Genomic DNA, 19,797 nt, shown 5'->3' on the forward strand with positions numbered 1-19,797 from the left:
TCCAGATTACTGTGGGGCAGGCTTCTGAGATCTTTGGAACTTGCAGAAGAAACTCCTTCAGAATACAGAGATCTATTATTCTACTGGGCATTTAAGGGGTAGGGTCTGTCAAATAACCTGATTCTGAGCTGTATAGAGCCTTAATTGTTAGTACCAACACACTGAACTTGGCCTAGTAGCAAATTGGCAATAAGAGCCTATGCCCCAAGCAAGGTGATTAGTGGTAGTTTTCCCCAAGCAACCTGTCATGATCTGAAAGTTGATGCGCGGAACAAAGTACTGTAATTAAGGTGCTCACATTGTTTCTCAAACTTGAGCCTCCAGCTGATGTTGGACTGAAACTCCCAGCATCCCTAGCTCACTTCATAAGAAACAATTGGGGCAGAAGCTGCCAAGAGGAAGGTTCTAATTAAAGGTGCAGATGACCTCTGTTAAGTGGAACTTCTCAGTAAACATAAAAGATCTTGGGTAAGGGAACAGGCATTGCTAGGTTATATAGCTCAATATTAAGTCCTTAATTAAACCACTGTTTTAATTCCACTTCTAGCCAATGGCAGAAGAAAACATTTCCTCAGCCGTGTAGTAGCAAGGATTTGGGGGGGGGGGCAGAATCAACATGATTGGTCAGTTAGTTATTTTTATTGTTTACCTTGATTGGGAGGGTGCAGCTGCCTGCCTGCCCACACCCATGGCCCTCTCCACCAATTACATTTCTGGGGTCTGAGTTTGCCTATCAGCAATACAGCTCTGTGTTCCTAACCCCTTCACATGTTAACTAGCATCATTAGAGCTGACTGCATATCTCCTATGTAAAGGAGATGCAGCTAAGCATTCCTGCCCTGCCTTCCTTGTCCCATTGCTCACCTCTTGCTTGCTGTGGGAAAACAAATGAGAGCCCTGTGAGAAATGGGATCAGGGCAGGAAAAGAACAGTGGCACCATCTTTTGTGGCTGTGTGTGTGTGTGTGAGAGAGAGAGAGAGAGAGAGAGAGAGAGAGAGAAGACAGACAGACAGACAGACAGACAGACTCCAGGTTGTGACCTAAGCATTTTGGAGAGAGAAATAAGGTGAAAAACTGTTTTCAGTATGAAGTTTCAGTGCCAATTTCTCTGGGCAATATCCAACTAAACCATACTCAAGAGAATACTAACTTGATTTCAGTGGGTCTACTTAGAGTATGACCACCATTAGGGTATCACCATTTCTTTCTCACATAGCTGAGGAGCAAGCTTTAGACCATGTTCTCCAACCAGTAACAGCGTTAGGTGAGCTTAATTTACTTTTCCTATTCATTATTATATGTTATAATACAGCGGCGTGATAGAACAGTTCCACTTTATTTCTAAACCCATTTAATTGACGGCAATGAAGGAACGGAACAATATTGATTATTTTTCTTTGCTATGTCAGGCATTCAGATGTTTCATTAGGTTATTAGTAGTTGTTAGCAATATCCCTGTACACCTACCCAACATTTAGAAACTATGTGTATTTCAATATGATAAGACTGGGAAGTACAATTATTTTTTATTTTGGAGGTGTGGGGAATACAGCCCACTGCACTTAATGCAAATGTAAATGTATTAGTAATGAACATGATACAATATTACCAGCTTAACTGTGTGTCCACTCTTTAAAGATTTCTGGCTGCAATCCCACATAAACTTACTTGTAAGTGTCTTTGAGCTCAGTGGGGCTTAAGTCAGAGTACACATAAACCGGACTGCACTGTTGGACATTCTTAACTTTTATAACTAAAGCTAACCCAGAAGAATACAATACAAGTGTTGAGGTAAAAAATAATAATTAAGTGACAGAGACCATTTATTGCCTGAAAAAAATACATATCTTTTATAATTAAGAACTAAACAGGGCACATAGACAAAAATAAATTGTAGTATGTACATACATTAAAAAGGATAAATAGCATATATATATATATATTGTAATACTGCAATACATGCCGTTGTGTATTTCAGGCCCAGAAGTTTCACCGTGTACATTAAAAGGATAAATAAGTGCTAATATAAGACAATTTTTAGTGTAAACAATGTCATAGGCTTACAATAAGCCAACATACTCAGGGCCAACATAATAAAGCACATATTGCCTCTCTCACCACCGTATACTATTTAAACTTAACTAAACATGTATTCACAAATACAATTACAAGATAGTATAAAAGTAGACAATTTGCTTCGCATTATTAACACACAACAAATACAGGCTGTAGGTTCCAAGGCCTTTCTATAATTTTCACGAGGTCCTTTATGGGGATGTTGTAGGGACACCTACGGAACGACCCTTCCCCACACAGGCACAGAGTCCACTGGCTGAGAGATCCCTGAAGGGCATGACAGAGCTCTGGTTTCACCCGTTTGGTACATGGATACATAGATATACCTTTTAGGGAATGGGAGATAAGAACATAAGACGAGCCGGCTGCGTCACAACAATGGCCCCTCAAGTACAACATCCTGTTCCCACAGTGGCCAACCAGATGCTTATGGCAAGTCCACAAGCAGGACCTGAGATCTGTATTCACCGTCCAGCCCTTTCCCCTCGACTTGATCAAGCAGGCTGGACAAAGATGTAAGAAATGTGCATAGGCAGCCTCATTCCTCAGACTGTCCTGACACAATGCCTGTGTACATTTGCTAAAAGAGGAGAAACAAGGCTCTGTTATGTGGAATAGGTTCTCCCAACCCCCCCCCCCATTTGCGGACACAGTGGTCACATAGGGAAGGGCCGTGTCCATACTAATATTCTCTGCACATAGTCCCAAACACAAAGGCAATGTAACACCCATATATTCTGTGGCCAGCAAATGATGTTGTCTATCAAAAAAAGTCTGCTCTTTCTGCCCTGGAATGGCCAACTACGAGAGTGCTGGCACACGGCAGTAGCATGAGGCTGTGCAATTTAGAGGGAAAGTCTTGGCAAGTGATGAACAGCTTCTAGGTCATATACTATGTACTTTGATCCAAGAATCCGTTAATGTAGCTGAAGCTATAAAGATAAAAAATAGACCCAAACTACTTGCTAAACTGCTTTATTGTTCACTTTCATTTCTGTTTGGCTTCAGAATTTGATTGTCAAGATTCGTAGCCTAAGCAAGGCTAGAAGTCAGCAATTCAGCCCCGACTTCAAAACCCAGATTTTTCAAAAGGCATTTCTATCTGCATCTTTTCATTACAATTTCACAAGTTGTCCTTCCTCAACATGTTTCTCAAATTAGTACATGATTATGGAGGACCATGATTTTCCTTAAAAAAAAAAAAAATCTATGTTGCAATCCTGGACATAGTTGCATGCTCAAAAGTTCTGACCTTCTTCTATTGCCCAGCTCTGCTCAAGATTGTAGCCTCAATGCACTTTTAAAAAGCATGACAGTCATATTTTATTATTATTATTATTTAAAAGCCTATGAATCCAGCTAGGACTAATTACTGGCAAATTCACTGGCACTGCACTGTATTGTAAGCCCTGTTTATGAAGAGAGAACTTTATGTTCTCCACTTGGCTATGAAAAGTTGAGGATTCTGGAACAGTACAAACAGAATTGCTCACATTCCTGGGTTTGCACTTTTAAGAAGTTATCCAATACCCCCATATAGCATTAGGTTAATTTCACCCTAACATTATCCTATTGGCTGACAGGTAGGGGCTCTCTTCTGTCTGTTTCTAACCTACATGAAAGTGGATCCTGGCAACAATTAGCCTCACTTCTTTTTTTTTTCTAGCCAAAAAAAGATATAATTTACTCTGAATAAGATGACCTCAATACCATTTCCTCTCTTATTATGCAACTGCTTTCACATTCCTTCCAGGATCTCTCTTAGATTCATCACTGTTGTTAAATGTGGAGGCCACATTGTTCAATGACTTCAGGTTAAACTGCTGCAGACATTTCAGTTGCAGGGCACTCTTGAGATGCTGCGCTCCCCCCATGTTGGTAGTTTGTGCCTGGATTGCAGGATATTTTCAAACACTTATGGACGGTGAAACCTGCAGTAGATAAAAAGAAAAATAGACCTTTATTTCAAAATCTCTCTTCCTGTTCCTTGAGATTTAGCATGGGTCCAAATATCTGTAAAAGCCAAAACATTCAAATTCTGTTTTCTCTGTATATGACTTGAATCTGTATTTCAAGCGTGTTTAAGACTGAACTGAGCAACATGGATATAAAATGCCTGCTAAAATGTTTAAATCTCCATGACTGACAATGTAAACACTTGCTTCTTGGCTCTCTGTGGGCTGCTGGATCTGGAATAACGTTCTAATAATTACAGAGATTGAAAGGATGAAAGTTGAATGGACATTTGTGGAAGACAGAAGGCTTAAAACTTGTGATTAATTTTGACCTCTTAAAACTGGGGGGAAGAGATGTTGATGGCAATCCTTTATTTAGATTACATTTAGAATGGTTTGGTAATCCTTTTTAATTTAACAGCAGGATGCCTTCCCACTTTGCCTATTACTTTAAATTAGGGGATTGGCAATTGCTTTGGAGATGGGGGAGAAAGTACTTTGCATTTCCTGTCTCTTACATACTAGAAATAGAGCTTTTTGCCTTGCTGCATGAATTGGAAAGAAAAGCAATGTTTAGGGAACAGGAGGTGCAAAAACCTTGTGCTTTGATCATGTCAGAAGCCACTCTCAGAAACACAGACAACATGGGCTTCTGTAATGCCTATATTTAAAGCAGTCCATCAGAGGAACCACTTTGTAAGGTATTTAGAATCTTCTCCTGTCTTTAGTACATTTTATGCATTTATTTGAGACATTTAGCACATAGTGACTCGGGATGCCCCACTGGAAAAACACCATTGAAAGTTACAGCAATGTGCAAAATTGTTCATGTGCCATGCTGAAAAGCAGCAGAATGAAGCTAGCATTCCAAAATGCAACTTGCCTACTACTGGTACAGAGTTACTGCTGCAGCCGTATGTGCTAAGAAGGACAGTCGTACCTTGGTTCTCGAACGCCTTGGTACTCATACGTTTTGGCTCCTGAATGCCACAAACCCAGTTCCGGTTTGCGAACGTTTTTCGGAAGCTGAACATCCGACGTGGCTTCCGATTGAGTGCAGGAAGCTCCTGCAGCCAACCGGAAGCCGCGCCTTGGTTTTTGAGTGGTTTGGGGAGTCGAATGGACTTCTGGAATTAATTAAGTTCGAGAAACATGGTATGACTGTAATGGTGCACAGAGCACAGTTGGACAAGGCAGTATGGCAGGCCAGACATGATCAACTTCCCTCTTCATATTGGGCTCTGCTGTTGCTATATTCAAATAAGCTATTCATTCCAAAAAGATAACTACAGCCAGAAATTTCTGAAGGGTTCTCCCCAACCCAACGCAAGCCCTCCCCTGCCTCAGCTTTAAGTGAAGTTCGTATGTGCTACATCAGTGAAAGCAGAGGCAGGGACAAAAAACTGTAGATAAATGCAAAGCTATAAAGCTGGCTTTTATTTGTCAGGAAAAGAAGTGAAACAAAGCAGATGAACTTTGTCAGGATGCTGATAGCTCATAAAATCATAAAAAAGATATCCATGTTCCTGGTTGTGTGTAATAATTTCTGCAAGACAAGGAGGACACTGTGCAGGTAGCCCATACCTCAGGCCCCATTTGTACCAAGCATTTGTACCAAGAAATCAAGGACTAGGCTGAAGTGTGGGTTTTTGCTTCATCAGGGCCAGATCTAGGAATCCTTCCACACTTAAAAGATCATTATTTTCAAACAATGGCAAATGACATACTTGCATGATGACCTTTTAAAACAAATGTCACCTGGCAGCCATATGTGGCAGGGTGTGAGGGACTCAATAAGCTGCTTTTCATGCCTACCTGAGACTTCACAAGGGTGGGTGTGTTCAAGCACCAGGCAGGCTATAACATATTGCTAATAGCCTGTGTTCAACAAGGTGAGCCACAGGTTGTAAACCTGGTATATAAGGAACCTAGTAAGGTATCAGAAAATATTGCTTCTGAAAATTGAAATACAATCTGGGTTGAACCCCCAAGTTTCCTTACCTTGTAAACTGCCGACTCTCTTCATGTACTTCCATTTCGGTGCTTTTAAATTCATTTAATTCTTTCCTTATTGCTGCCTAGTTTAAAAAACAAAGTATGAGATAAGACTGCACACACACACACACACACACACACACACATGCACACAATGTAACAATGTAATGAATATATATATTTTATGTAATGTATTCACCATTCTGGAAAGAGCAAAGTATTATTTTGTGTCTAGCCCATTTTTATGTCATAACATATACAGTTAAACTTCTGTTCTCTTCATATCTCAGTGCAACCCCATATTTAGGCAGTTTGAATATTATACCATGCAAAGTTGTACACCATGATGTTTTAAATGTAACTAAAAAGACAGACCCACCCCCCGAACTGACAGGTGAAATCCAATACCTAATCCAGAAAGAGACCCCCCAAACCCCACTTTAGATTTTACATCTATGAATTTGTTGCAATTCAGGGCTGCTTCACGTGTTCCACTTACATGGTAGTGCTTGATGATCTTGCTCTTACGTCAGTTCTTTTACAATACACAAATACTCATGTCTATTAAAAAAAAACATGTGCACCACTGATCTGCTCTCACAACCTCAGCACACCTACATTCTTAGGTGTGTTTCACAAGACACAGGAAATGGCATACAAGGCCCTGCTATGTTGTCTTAGCTCAAAGTCAATATTTTCTTCCCATCTTCTTTATCTAAAACAGTATTTATGGTTCATAAGATAATTCCAATAGAAAATGGCTCTAACTACAAAGTGTGCTGGGAATAGAGGTCTTGCAGAGGTAGAAACAGAAAGGGAACCAGCCACCTGTTTAATGGGCATCCACAAAGTGATTATAGCAGAATACAGTTCTAGTCTAGTGGAGCAATTGCAAAGAACTGCAGAATTCCTGCTTTTCTTGACGGAGGACAAGATATGAGGCATGTAAGATGAATAATGCTTCCTGTCTAGAAATTAGCTCCTATTTCAGTTTTCTGTAACATCAGGTGAAATATTTCGACATTCTAGGCCTTTGTTTTCAGGTGGCAGATTATTAAAAAGCAAAGTAGCCATTCAGTGTACTTTACATTGGTAATGAGAGTTGACATTTAAAAAGAAAAACTAATCACTTTCCTATCTCTTCATTTATTCCATAGTAATTTTCTAAAAAGGCTAGCTATCTGCGTACAGCTATTACCACAAATACTTTTATGATAATCACTGCTTTTCGCCCCCCATCGCTCCATGAAGGTCATAGCTACTCTTATTCTATGCTTGCATTTTGTTTTTTGAAAACACCATTAATATCTCTCAATAATCCTTTATAAAAGGCATCTCATTAGAAGTAGAAATCTTTCAGTGCAGGACAGAATTGCAGCTCGAAACAATTATTATGCTGTGTCACCACAATGATATATCTCTAACCGCAGTCTCCTGTTTCAGAAGAGGATTATCTTGCATAATTCTCATAGTGATGTTGAAGCATAAGAGTTATGCAATAGCAAATGAAGTGTTAAGTACCAGAACAGATATCTCCTACTTTAGCATATTAGGCCAGAATTAGAGACCTCCTCTCATATTCCCCTCAATACAGTCATGTGCGATTGGGAACCTTGACCCAACCAGGCTTTCTAACCACATATACAGGCCTTACATGTATAGAGTTGCATATGTTAAAGGTAAAAGACCTTACTCACAACCCAATACATAGTGGGGCCAAGTGGGTGCAACATGGTGATTAAAAGCTGTGGGATTTAGGTATCAGACCTAAATAGAATTTACATTCCCCTTTTTCTGACAGTGATGTTCAGTAACGCGAAACTGTCAGAGAATGAAGTGGAGCAAGGCACTGGAAACTTGCAACATGGCGACGTCACATCATGAGTTTTATGTTACTGAACATTAGGTGTGGGGAGAGGAAGTGGAGGTAGAAATGCCAGGCTGCCTAGTTCCAAACTTAGTAGCATGAATTTCTTCCCTGGAATGCTGGAAGAAGCGGGAGAGGAAAGAAGGCTGCACGCACCTTGAGCTATGGTTTAAAGTAGGCATAGGCAAACTTGGCCCTCCAGATGTTTTGGGACTACAACTCCCATCATCCCTAGCTAACAGGACCAGTGGTCAGGGATGGTGGGAACTGTAGTCTCAAAACATCTGGAGGGCCGAGTTTGCCTATGCCTGCTTTAAAGCAACAGTAGGGAATCTTTTTCAGCTGCAGGGCTGCATTCCCTTCTAGGCAACATTATGGGGGTACATTACCCACCAGTGGTGTGTAGGGCCAGAAAAAAAAGGGGACAGAGCAATGACAGCAACTTTTACCTTTGTACAGTAGACTCATTTCTGCACACATTCAATCATTCCTCTTTATCCTCCAACCAGAAAAAAATAGTTGAGGGAGCTCAAATATAATATTCCAGCCAAGAAGGGTATGAATTAGGCTGGGGCTGGGACTTGAGGGCTAGGATGAGAGGATACGGCTTGAAGAGAACTCCCAGGGCCAGACAGGGAGAGTCCCTGGGCCAAAGGAGAAAATACATCTGGTCGGTGTATTTTTCCTTCTAGACGGATGTGCTCTGTCCATGGGTACATACATATATTTGGAAGCAACCTCTGCTGCAGGAATTAGCAGGAGTCTCTGCTGGAAAATATAAGGGCAAAGAAAATTTCTGAGATACAGAAACGAAGTTGCATTTATAATCCATGTTTGTCTCTTGCCTTGTCTGCAGGGGTTAACCTTGCCCAGGGCTTGTCAGCACGGCGATCATAATCTGGAGAATCTGTTACTTCCACATACTCATTAAAACGCAGGATTCTTCTTGCTTGCAGCTCAGCCACTGTTGGTCTCAGACTGAGCTGTAAAAGAAGGCTAGGTGAACAAACCAAAGGAAAGCAGAGCAAGGACTAATGTTGGAAAAGACACGCCCTGCAGATAAGCAGGACCCAATTTGTTATCAGGATACCCAACTTTTCATGTTGGTGACACATTATTTAGACATGCATCATTCCACGACACAGTAATTCGGTTTTCCTAGAAAACCAGTGGACTACCCGCTCCTGTTCCAGCCCCGGGAGGAGCATGGGGAGAGTTCGCACAGCACACCTACACACAGCAGTCGACACACCAATGTGTCATGTGTGACACACAGTTTGGAAATCTCTGGGATATGGAATACATTTTGTGTACCTTTCTGCTGAGACTGCGCTTCAATTCTCTTTTAGCTTCTTGTTCCTCTTCTTCATTCTTTTCTGTTTTTAGATGAAAGAGAGAAAAGGTAGGAATAATTAAAAGGTATGTTAACTACTGTATAGTACTAGGCCGGTTTGAGTACAAAAGCTTTCAACTTTATTCCTAACTCATTCTAGTTTCCTCCCCTTTTTACTTCTCAGCACATTACAGTCACTGTCCCAGATGAGGAACAGTAGATGGACAGCCTTCATTATTACCAATCAAAGTAGAGAAAGCAAGAAACCCAAAGAAGCAATGGTTAAACTGAATGTGCCATGAATAAGCTTAGGCAAAGTGGTTGCTTTCAGACATCCTGCATAACTAGCATCCATCCTGATTTGTTTGAGGGGAGTTGATGTTGTATCAGAGTCAGTGTTATTCCACATTTTCCAGCATATCTCCCCATCACTTTCCTTACTGAAAAAAATCCAGTCTTTGGGGGAAGCAGGTTGCACAAGACTTCCCAATCCACTATAATTGGGAGCCCTGAATTTGCTGGCATGTGATTGAATCCCACCTGAATATACCAACAATCTGGAAGCACCAAGGTATGCTCATAGCCCTTCGTCTTGATCTGCCAGCAACCCTTTTTATATAGTACCTTACTACCTTCCTGTTTATTTAATTTCACAGGATTTTTGTCCACCTGACTGACTGTTGGTCACACACAGTTCAGTTTTGTGCTCTAATGTAATCCAACAGCATAAAACTGAATTTTCCATCATGTCCTCTGGGGATTAGTTATGTTTATATAACTTTGTAGGCTTGCTAAGGAAATGAAAAAGAAAAGACAAACAGAGCTCTGGGATACTGGAATACTACAGAAAGCAGATTCTATCTGCTGGTTTTACATGTAGTGATAATCATTAATATTCTTCAGCTGGCACATAGAGCTATGACGTGTTTCTAGAAAGCTCGTTTTGGCAAGATGGCAAAGCCCACAGACATTAAGGCTCCAGATCTGCAATTTGCTAGATATACAATGGGTATTAATGAAACTCGGTGCTAAGGAGTGAAGATATTTAACCTTCTTGCTGTCATGCAAACTGCAAACTAGTTGCATAGGCAATATGCCATGGTCACAAAACAAGATGTTTGATTCAAGCAGCTCTACAATGTTATAAACTATCTTCATTCACCTGTCATGGCTCAGAATTCCGGGAATGTCTCTAAATTCATTTGACCCAGATTTCAGGTTGACATCTGATATGATCATGCACTATCTTAATCTCTAAGAGAAAGAAATTATTTATACATAACACACACACACACACACACACACACACACACACTGCTCTGCTTACGTCTTAGGATGTTTCTCTGTTCTAGTTCTTCTGAAGTAGGCCTCTGGCTAAGCCTCCTGCAAAAAGGGGGGGGGGAAGGAAAATAATGCATATTTTCAGTCACTAAGAGAGAGAACTGAAATGCAACAGCTAAATTTATTTTCAAACCAAAAATGTCAAATGCCAGTTTATACTAATGGTGGCTGTATCAAATGCGTTGCTGAATGGGGTTAACATGGGTTTGGAAATAGATGCGTATTTAGCATTTACTAAATACTAATGTGCTTATCAAGTCACATTTAACCTTTCACAAGATCAGCTATGTATCTGAACTTTTTTATTTCATAAAACTTCTTGATTGTTCAAAAACAACCCTCAATATCATAAAGCCAATAATCCATTAAGTAACAGTGGGAGACACTCATTTTTTTTCACATCCTCAGGCAATGAATGAGGGAATTTGCTCAGATGATGCAAGAAGAAAATAAAAGGCTAGATTTCAGGCAAAAGGCTTAGAAAAACATGCTCAGTTAAAGCAAAATGCTCTTTATGTCAAGTAACTTCAGAAGTAGTACATAAAAGTTGTATCAATGTAAGATGTGAATTGATCAGAAAAATTACCCAACAAGATGTTTGAAGTTCAGATTTTTCATGCCAGCTAAGTACTTGTCATATAACAAAACGAAGCGGCAACCACCTGCAGTTATAATGATTCATACCTGAAATGCTATTTGTTTGTTTTGCTTTATGTATTTGGCCTAGCTTCTATCCAAAACACATGAGTAAGCAGGATGGGAATGCGACCAAGATATCAGTGATTAACAGCTGTATTATTTTTGTTGCGGCTTTGTGTGGGGAAGTGTTGAACAATAGCAAATTCCTTCTACTAAAACAAATAAAGTCAGATCAAGTGCCATAGCTGTAGTGGGTTCATAATTATGAAGTGTGGTTTATTTTATAATGTTAGGACATGCCTCAGCTCACAGAACAGGAAAACATCTGGGTCAGACCCCAGACCTGCCTCCATTCTCTCTTCCCACCTCCCAACATGTGCTCAGATGACAACCGATACCTCACTAGCTTTGTGCCAATCTGATGTCTGATTTCCTGCCTCTCCTCTTCAGATGTTCTCGGCAAGATGTTTTTGTCTTCCAGTTCTTTTTTCGATGGCCTGTTGCCAAGTTTGATTGCAAGAGTATCCCTACGGCGTATTTTGCTTGCTAAAGAGCCTGGGATGGAATGGAAGAAGAGAATAAAGGGAGGGAGAGGTTCATTGATTCATTCATATTTGGGCTTAAACGTGCCAAATCCCAGCAAGAAGCTTTCTAATGCAACCCATGGACACCTTCTATCTTTACGTTCTTTCAATGGAGGAATTTTAATTAGCATCTGAAGCAAAATACTTTTGACTTACTTCATGCCCACAAGAATTTGAATAACTTAGAAAATAACAACCTGCCTGCTAGGGTGCAGTCAGAAAGTTCACAAACTTTCCCCAGTGCCTATGAAATAACTTGATATAAAATCTCAGCTTTAGCAACTTGCTGCATAGTAAGAATGCAGTTTCAGTTCTCTCATTAATGCATTTGCATATTTTTTAAAGATTGTCCTCAACAATCATCAACAAGCAATTATTTCTAAACAAATTTATAGCATGCATTTATTATTATATATTTATCACACTGTTGTTGTTTTTTAAAAAAAAGTTATTTTAGTGGTCTCAGACAAATCCAGAACAACAAGTTTCTGGATGATGATAATATGTACTCAAAAAACAAATGGAACAAATCAAAACCCTTTGACCCCTATGTACATTGATTTATTTAAGTGGCACGTATACATAATTTATTATTTAAGATATATTTATGCCCATCCTTTGCCAAAATAGTCTTCTAGGATAATACTAAAATACAGGATACAATACACAAAAACAACAGTGTAAAATAGACAGAACACCAGCAAGTAAAGCATTAGGAAAAGGCAATTAATAGGAATCTCAGATACCGCTAAGAGCCAATAAAGGCCCAGGCATATTAACCTGGTACCAAAATGACCTATATGTGGAAAAAAACCATAATTTGGGTGCCTATTCTGGGCCAGCACTTGGTTCAAGTGTCCTCTGCTCCAGCCTCCTGCACCACCCATGAACTTGCAGGAGGGCAGCCAAAACAGGGGCTGCCAAGCAGCCTGGTACTGAAGAGAGAAGTGTTAGGCCAAGCAGTTGCAGCCACCACAATGTTAACTTTCCCCAATTGCCTCTGGCCCACATATTTGGGGGAATATGTATCCCCCAGATACATTTGGGGGAAATGAAGTTGGCGATGACTACAGCTGTCTCACACAGGCGGCAAGTCAGTCTCTATCAGCGCAGTCCCTCAACCTGCGATCACAGTATAATAGTGTGCTACACTGTAAGGTTCATGCGCCTGCACATACACCCTGCTGCAACTGGTACTGTGCCATCACCTCTGCAGTTCCAACAACTGAAGTAAGCAAGGTGGTATTCCTTAACTACGTAGACGTTTGTCTGGGTAACGGTTTGACTTGATGGAGGATCCCAAATAAAGTGAAAGTTGACTCTTCTGACAAGGCAGCAGAATTCCCTGCTCAACAATTATGTTTCCCTCCCCCTTGTAAACATGGCTTAATGGCTTACTTTCACTACCATCATCATCATCTTCATCATCATCATCTGTGTAGAGTATTGGCCCATCTGAATCAGAGTCACTGGTGTGATTCTCTTTGTAGCTCTCACTTTCCGGAGTGTTTAGGGTTTCAGAAGGTTCATCTGTTGGGGCAGGACTTGGTTGGTCAGGGCTCTCTTTTTCCTGATCTTCTTTGGTAACAGAACTGTAGATCCACAGGGGAGAAGAAAAAAACCTGTAGTACTTGACATAAACACTACAGAAACATGACACTGAGGCTGTTTACATGCATGCAAACTTTAGGAAAAGGCTGTGTTCAGACATAACACTAAGCCACAGCTTGTTTTAACTGTGGTATGTTGACCAGCAGAGTAACTGTGCCTTGTTTTGCATCATGTTTAATTTTATAGCTGCTTTTGCTTTGCATTTCTAGAACTATGTAAGAATTAAACAGGATATTGGGTTTGGACACAACAAAAACCATGGTTGATGCAAGCTGAGATTCATAAACCAACTTCAAGCCTTGGTTTCACATTCTGCTTTGCTGGCCACAAACCATTGGCTGATGTGGGTTCAAACATACAAATAAATCACAGTTAATCTAAATAGACCATGGCACAAGCCAGGACACTGTCAAGCCAGCAGACTTTTAGAAAACAGTAACCAGAACTTAAACCTAAAAATGAGTTGTTTCTACAAAGCACACAGAAGGGGGAGATAATAAAACAACGCTATGTAGATTAGGCTAGAATCTATCATGAACCAAGACTTCTGCTTGGTGTTACAAATGGAGAAAGGAGGATACTAGAACAGTTGAGGATAAGTGTAACATAGCACATATCCAACATGTGCCTACCTATGCAGACATTATGGGAAGTATAGGTAGCTTAATTAATATATTTAGAACTCCACTTGTACAGAGCTTTGGCTTCCTTAAAAGGTCAGCTATTTATAAACAGATTGCAAATTTGTAGCTCAGACAAACTATGCAGATAAATTTTAAAATATGCAGATTGTGGGCAAAATAATGTAATGCCAAATAATGGTTTCTCCATCCTTTGGGCCATGCAAGCCACCCCTGATTTGAATGCAGCTTCCAATTCTGGTTTAAAGGCAAACTGTAATGTGTTCCCAGTTTGCCTGATTTGGATACAATAGCAAACTATGGTTTGCTGCAAACCTGGCAGCCAGTGAGAAAACTGAAGGAAAGAGAGAGCTTGTGAGCTCCATGTTTTGGTGGACTTTCTTTCACTGGAAGTTTTTAAGCAGACTTTGGGTGGCTATCTATCATGGATGCTTTAGTTGAGATTCTTGCACTGCATGAGGCTGGACTAGATGTCCCTTGGGTCTCCTTCCAACTCTACAGTTCTATGGTTCTATAATCTCTCCAGGGGAATGTATTTTTTCTGGGTGAAATACTTGATTAGTTTCTAAATGGCATCCTGGCCTTATGCTGCGGAATTGATTTTAAGTACATAATGAGAGCTTTATTTATGCAAGATCTGGAATATATATATATATATATATATATATATATATATATATATATATTGCACACATAAATAGAAAGAGCTTTAGATTAGAAAGGAACATGGCACAGCTTAGCCCTTTTCTAAAGGAATGTTCATTTCTTTCATTGTTGCACAGCAGAGCACCAGGCAAAATGCAAGATACCAATACCAGGTTTCAGTAAACAAGGTGAAGCAAAGCTATTTTCAAGAAGCACGGCTTGCTACTGGATAGAAGCATTACCAAGGACAGCTCCTTCTGAAATTGTCCTAAGAATGCAGTCAACCTCAGAAATGGGGCCATGTCTACCATACTACACCATGTTGGAACAATGAAGTCATTCTAAAACAGAACTCTGAGCCTCATGATATATTCACTCAACCAGAACCATGAAATTTTTTAAAACAACTCTTAGGAATGAACAAACAATATGAATAACATATCTCCAAATAAATGGTGAGCTGTAATTTTGGAGCCCTATTTGCAGACTTTCAAATATATATTTGAAACTCAAAGCAGTCTAACCAAGTTATTTTGTATGCTTGGCAATTTTGCTAAAGCTTTTGTTTTGAAAGTTTACTGTGTATTTTCAAAAATAAATGAATTGCATAAAATCCTGGCTCCCTCTCTTTCACGTCTGCTTGTGGTTATGAAAATATAATTAAAGAAAGAGAGAGAAAATTAGCAAAACCTTTCTGAGTTTCAAAGCATAGTTCAAACTTTAGGTATAGGAAAGCCTATCTAAATCACTCCACCATCTCCCTAAATACTACTGCAATGTTGCTCCAAGTTATCATGAGCTACCTGAGAGCATGTGGCCTTACCATTCTGTGTCTTCTCCCTCAGTATCCAGGCTATTGTCTAGGACAGCACTGCTTGAAGAGCTTTCACTATCTGCTTCAGTTTTCATGTGAAGATCATTAGAATCTGTGCCAGGGACAGACGGAGCTATTTCAGTGCTAACTGGCACATCTTGTGTGTCTGAGAAACCAGGGGGCTGAGAGCCTGGATACAGAGATGGGATGAAGGGAGGAGGGGGTGGTGGCGGAACAGCAGGAGGGGGAGGAACAGTAGCTGTGCTTGGCTGCGTTGTGTCTCTAGCTTCAGAAATAACAGAGAGAGGCTCTTCTGGTTTAGAGTTTTCCACCTTTGCTTCTGAGTTGCCTACTGCTGTGTTGGAGGTGGAAGAAATGTCCCCAGCGGCAGATGTTCGCACCGTCACCTGCTTTCCATGCTTCTTCTTGTCTCTGGGTGTCCCTGTGCCTGTTTTGCTTGACGTCGGCTCTTTAGAGGTTTTAGGGCGAGATGATGTGGATGAAGGAGATGACGACGATGCCTTGGAAGTGTGCACTTTTTTTACGTGCGAGGAACTAGCTGAAGTGGGAGAGAACATACATGTCATCATTGCAGAAATGGTTTCCTAAACACTTTTTTTTGCGGTCAACATACGTTACATTTCTGCAATGGGGTTCCACCCTATTACTGGAAAATCTGAAGCTAAACGAGCAGTATTGGCAACTCTAAAGTGTAATAAGTACATAATTATTTACAGAGCTAGTGGACACATTTGACAGTAGTTAAACAAGAGATCTGACTGCTGGTTCATGTCCTTTCTTCCTTCCCCTGCCCATCTCGTACCAGCTTTAAGCATTATATTAGCCCAGTCTGCACACCATAGTAAACTATAGTTGATTATTTACCATGATTACGCCTTGCATGAATGTTTTGCTCTTCCCCATGAATGCATGGAGGTTAAAAAACACCAGATCCTTGGCTTAGCGTTATGTCCAAACCAGGGATATAAACGTAGGAAGGTGCCTTTCACTGATTCATATTGTTGGTCCATCTAGTTCAGTGCTATACTGACAGGCAGAAGCTCTCCTGGGATTCAGGCAAGACTCTTCCCTGGGACCTTCTACATGCAAAGCAGATGCTCTACTACCGAGCTATGAACCTTTCCCAAAAGGTGAGTAATGATTAGTAAGCCAAAAGGAAACCTTGGCTAGTCAAATCATGGCTTATTATCAATCATGCTCCATGGCTTGGAGCAAACCAAACCACAATCCTTGGTTCAGAAGCAACACTGATTTTATTCTCCCCAGCACAAGCAGGGAGGGGCAAAGTGGATGTAACCGTCTCATGCACAGCAAATCCTGTTTTAAGGCTTGCCAAACACTTCCAGGGGTACCAAAATTAGCTGTGGCCAAGGCTAATGAGAGTTCTTGCTTAATCGGAATATGAAACAATGGGTTGATGCCTGCTAAGATTGATAATGTTGGAATACTTAGATGTAGTTATTATTTTTATTTATTAAATTTGTATACTGCCCTTCATCTGAAGATCTCAGGGCACTTCACAGCATAAAAGGCCAGGGGTATGAATTTGTGAAAGGTTACACAGCTTACTCCCTGTTGCTTAGCCATAAAAAAAAGGATTGGGATCAATCATCAGCTCACTGGGAGATGGAAGAACAGTGGAAAAATTTCATCTCACACATTCTTTGGTAAGAAAAAGTTGGACTTCTTTTTGCTTGTTTTCAGAAGTCCCCTTTCTTTCTTTTTACAACTGATAACAAAACCAATAAACTCCCTAAGCCCACCACCCAACACTTTCAGATCTGATGTAAAGTGCTGCATTCCCGGGGTGCCACGAGCAGCTCACATCCCTGCTACTGCTGAAACAAAATGATAATCACATGCTGCCTGTTACTGTGCCTCTAAGATCAGGCGTGGGTAATTTGCCTCTGCATTTCACAGGCTTTTTCAATGTTATCTGCCATCCTTGGAAACTTAATGTTAGAAAAGATTTCACAAACTCATTATTGCTAAGGTATTTTTGAAATATTGGGAGAGGGAGGAAATCAGAATAGAAGCAAGTAAAGAGAACCCAGCCTTCACTGTGTCTTAAGCTGCATGATTTCCATGTCCTTGTATAAAGACTTTCAGATGCTAAACTGTGTTTGTCCCCCCCCCCCCCCCCGTTTGAAGGAAGCAGTTTTGAGGGAGTGGGATCCCACTGAATGTGTACACAGTGCATGGCAGTATGCATTAGGCATTGAATGTAGGGCGCCTTTTTAGGGTGCTATACACACAATGCCATCCCCATGTTGTCCCTGTCCAACCATCTGTTGATCTAAAGTACATTTTGCAGGAATGGTAACAACCCGTTTTGTGATGAGAATGCACTTCTCATGTACAGAGAGAGTTGCTTCTCAGGTCATTTCCTACTGGGAGCACACCTACTGATCTCTGTGCCTCTTGCCCTCACCACTTTAACTTGTCCAGGAATGAAATAAGCAAACTTGGAAGCAGTACAGCAGCTTAGTTGTCTCTTTCTACTACCAATATATATCCTCTGTATATCAGGACATCAACAATGCACCAGTTTTTAGCCCCTCTTTGGAAAGAATTAGAAAATGACGCCATCTCATGAAGGGGTGTACAATTACAAGTCGCTATTTACAAAAGCACACTTTGGAAAACAACCGCTGGGCATTTCAAAAGCTACGTGTGTACACAGCTATATCCACCAACGACATTTTGGTAGTGGTCATTAGAAAGGCGATATGCAGTCATTAACCCCACAACCCTTGGCTTCATCATATATTCTTGATTTAGATGTCAATACTGACCAATCCTTTGGAGGGTTTTCTTTTGGTTTTTTGTCCTTTTGTTTTCAAATCGCTATGCAGGAGGGCTAGAAATGTACATTTTTTCTAACCAACAATTTTCAAAATTTTAATAACAGAGCATGATAACCACGAAGTTTGCTCTACACGGGGCTGTGAGTTGCCCAGCCACGCATTACAACACCCAAGTCTTATTATCATCAGATGTAAAGCCAATGACCGTCATCTGCCTGCTTCCATGATGTTGTAGTGCTTATTCAGCTGAATGCACGCTAATGAGTAAAATGTCTGGAAGTTGCTGCTCCCTGTACTTTTAATGCCGGTGGCTGTGGCAAGGAAGCAATAGCCAGTGGCATTTATTCAGCAGTGGAGTGCATTAGAAAATGAAGTCAGTGAAGAGTTAGCTACTGACAAGACACACACTGTATTAGTATTTCTGACATCAAAAGCAAGCAGTAAGCTCCACAAATCCAAAGCTGGGCACCCGTATGTTAATACCCACAGCATGCATTACGGAACGACCAACCCGTGTGTTACTCACCAGCTTCTCGGTTTGCACCGCGGCTTGTTGGCTTGGCAGGCGGTGCAGAGGCCTGCTTGGCAGGAGCCTTGCCCTTTTTTTTAGCATGTGGCACTTCGTTAGTCTTATGGCTAGTGGCAGCAGCAGTAGCATTTTTTGGAGGTATGGTTGCTTTTTTAGCTTTAGGCTTAGATTTAGGAGGTGGCGGTGGTGGGGCACGGGGTGCCGATGTTTCAGAACCTTTAGGAAGAGGTTTCTCTATGGATGAGAAAGTGAACAGAAAGCAACTGACAAACAGACGACAACTGGCAGGATGACAAACAAACAAACAAGCGCATCTCTCCAAGCTGCTCCACCTCTTGAGAATCAGCAGCATTTCTGATTTATTTATTTATTTAAAGAAAGGAATTGCAGCCAAATTACATCAAGTCTGTCTAGTACATCTCCCAGGTCCATCGTGCGGCCCAGAGAGGCTCTCAAAATGCAGAAACAAGGGAACAGCTTTAAAAAAATAAGTCCGTTCCCACTGAAGGAGGATAGTGTCATTACAATCATTTCAGAGACACTTCTCAAGCAACCATAACTCAATTTATTCCAATTCACCAGCCCATATTTGGATCTCTACCCCATTCTCAAGAGATAAACAGTGTTATTATTAGAAATAATTAGTATGTAAAAACCAACAGTATGTGAGACAAGTAAATACAGTTGTGCATGTCACATGTGACCAGGAGACAGGTACAGGGGTTACTGAAATAACAAGATCACAGCCAGCAGGAACCCCAGACTCTGAGTTTTCCTTTTTTTAAAAGCAAGGGTCTCTAGCTCTCCTAGAAAGTAAGTTATGAAGTAAATATGCAGGTGCCTTTCTAAGTGACTTCTCTGAGATGAGGCAGCCTTGCTGCTCCTGCCTTTCAACAGCTGTAATTGGCAACAGGAATCTCTAGGATCCTAAGGAGCTG

The 19,797-nt window shown here is 40.7% G+C and overlaps 1 protein-coding gene across 3 annotated transcripts in view; it reads right to left on the reverse strand.

The window, feature by feature from the left end:
* Nucleotides 1-1,787: 1,787 nt before the first annotated feature.
* Nucleotides 1,788-19,797, reverse strand: part of PHACTR2 (phosphatase and actin regulator 2) — a 67,724-nt gene continuing 49,714 nt past the window's right edge. For 2 of the 3 annotated variants that reach the window (XM_081905173.1, XM_081905174.1), the window contains exons 5-13: nucleotides 18,857-19,093; nucleotides 15,512-16,061; nucleotides 13,190-13,383; nucleotides 11,606-11,762; nucleotides 10,555-10,610; nucleotides 9,209-9,270; nucleotides 8,740-8,877; nucleotides 6,034-6,110; nucleotides 1,788-4,008 (exon numbers count right to left, since the gene is read on the reverse strand). In XM_081905173.1, the coding sequence (XP_081761299.1) occupies nucleotides 3,993-4,008; nucleotides 6,034-6,110; nucleotides 8,740-8,877; nucleotides 9,209-9,270; nucleotides 10,555-10,610; nucleotides 11,606-11,762; nucleotides 13,190-13,383; nucleotides 15,512-16,061; nucleotides 18,857-19,093 (1,487 nt within the window). In that variant the 3' untranslated portion in view covers nucleotides 1,788-3,992. The remainder of the gene's footprint in view (nucleotides 4,009-6,033; nucleotides 6,111-8,739; nucleotides 8,878-9,208; nucleotides 9,271-10,554; nucleotides 10,611-11,605; nucleotides 11,763-13,189; nucleotides 13,384-15,511; nucleotides 16,062-18,856; nucleotides 19,094-19,797) is intronic. The other variant, XM_081905175.1, reaches the window with a different exon arrangement.

The sequence above is a fragment of the Podarcis melisellensis genome (assembly GCF_964234715.1).
Source record: "Podarcis melisellensis genome assembly, chromosome: 3".
NCBI lineage: Eukaryota > Metazoa > Chordata > Lepidosauria > Squamata > Lacertidae > Podarcis > Podarcis melisellensis.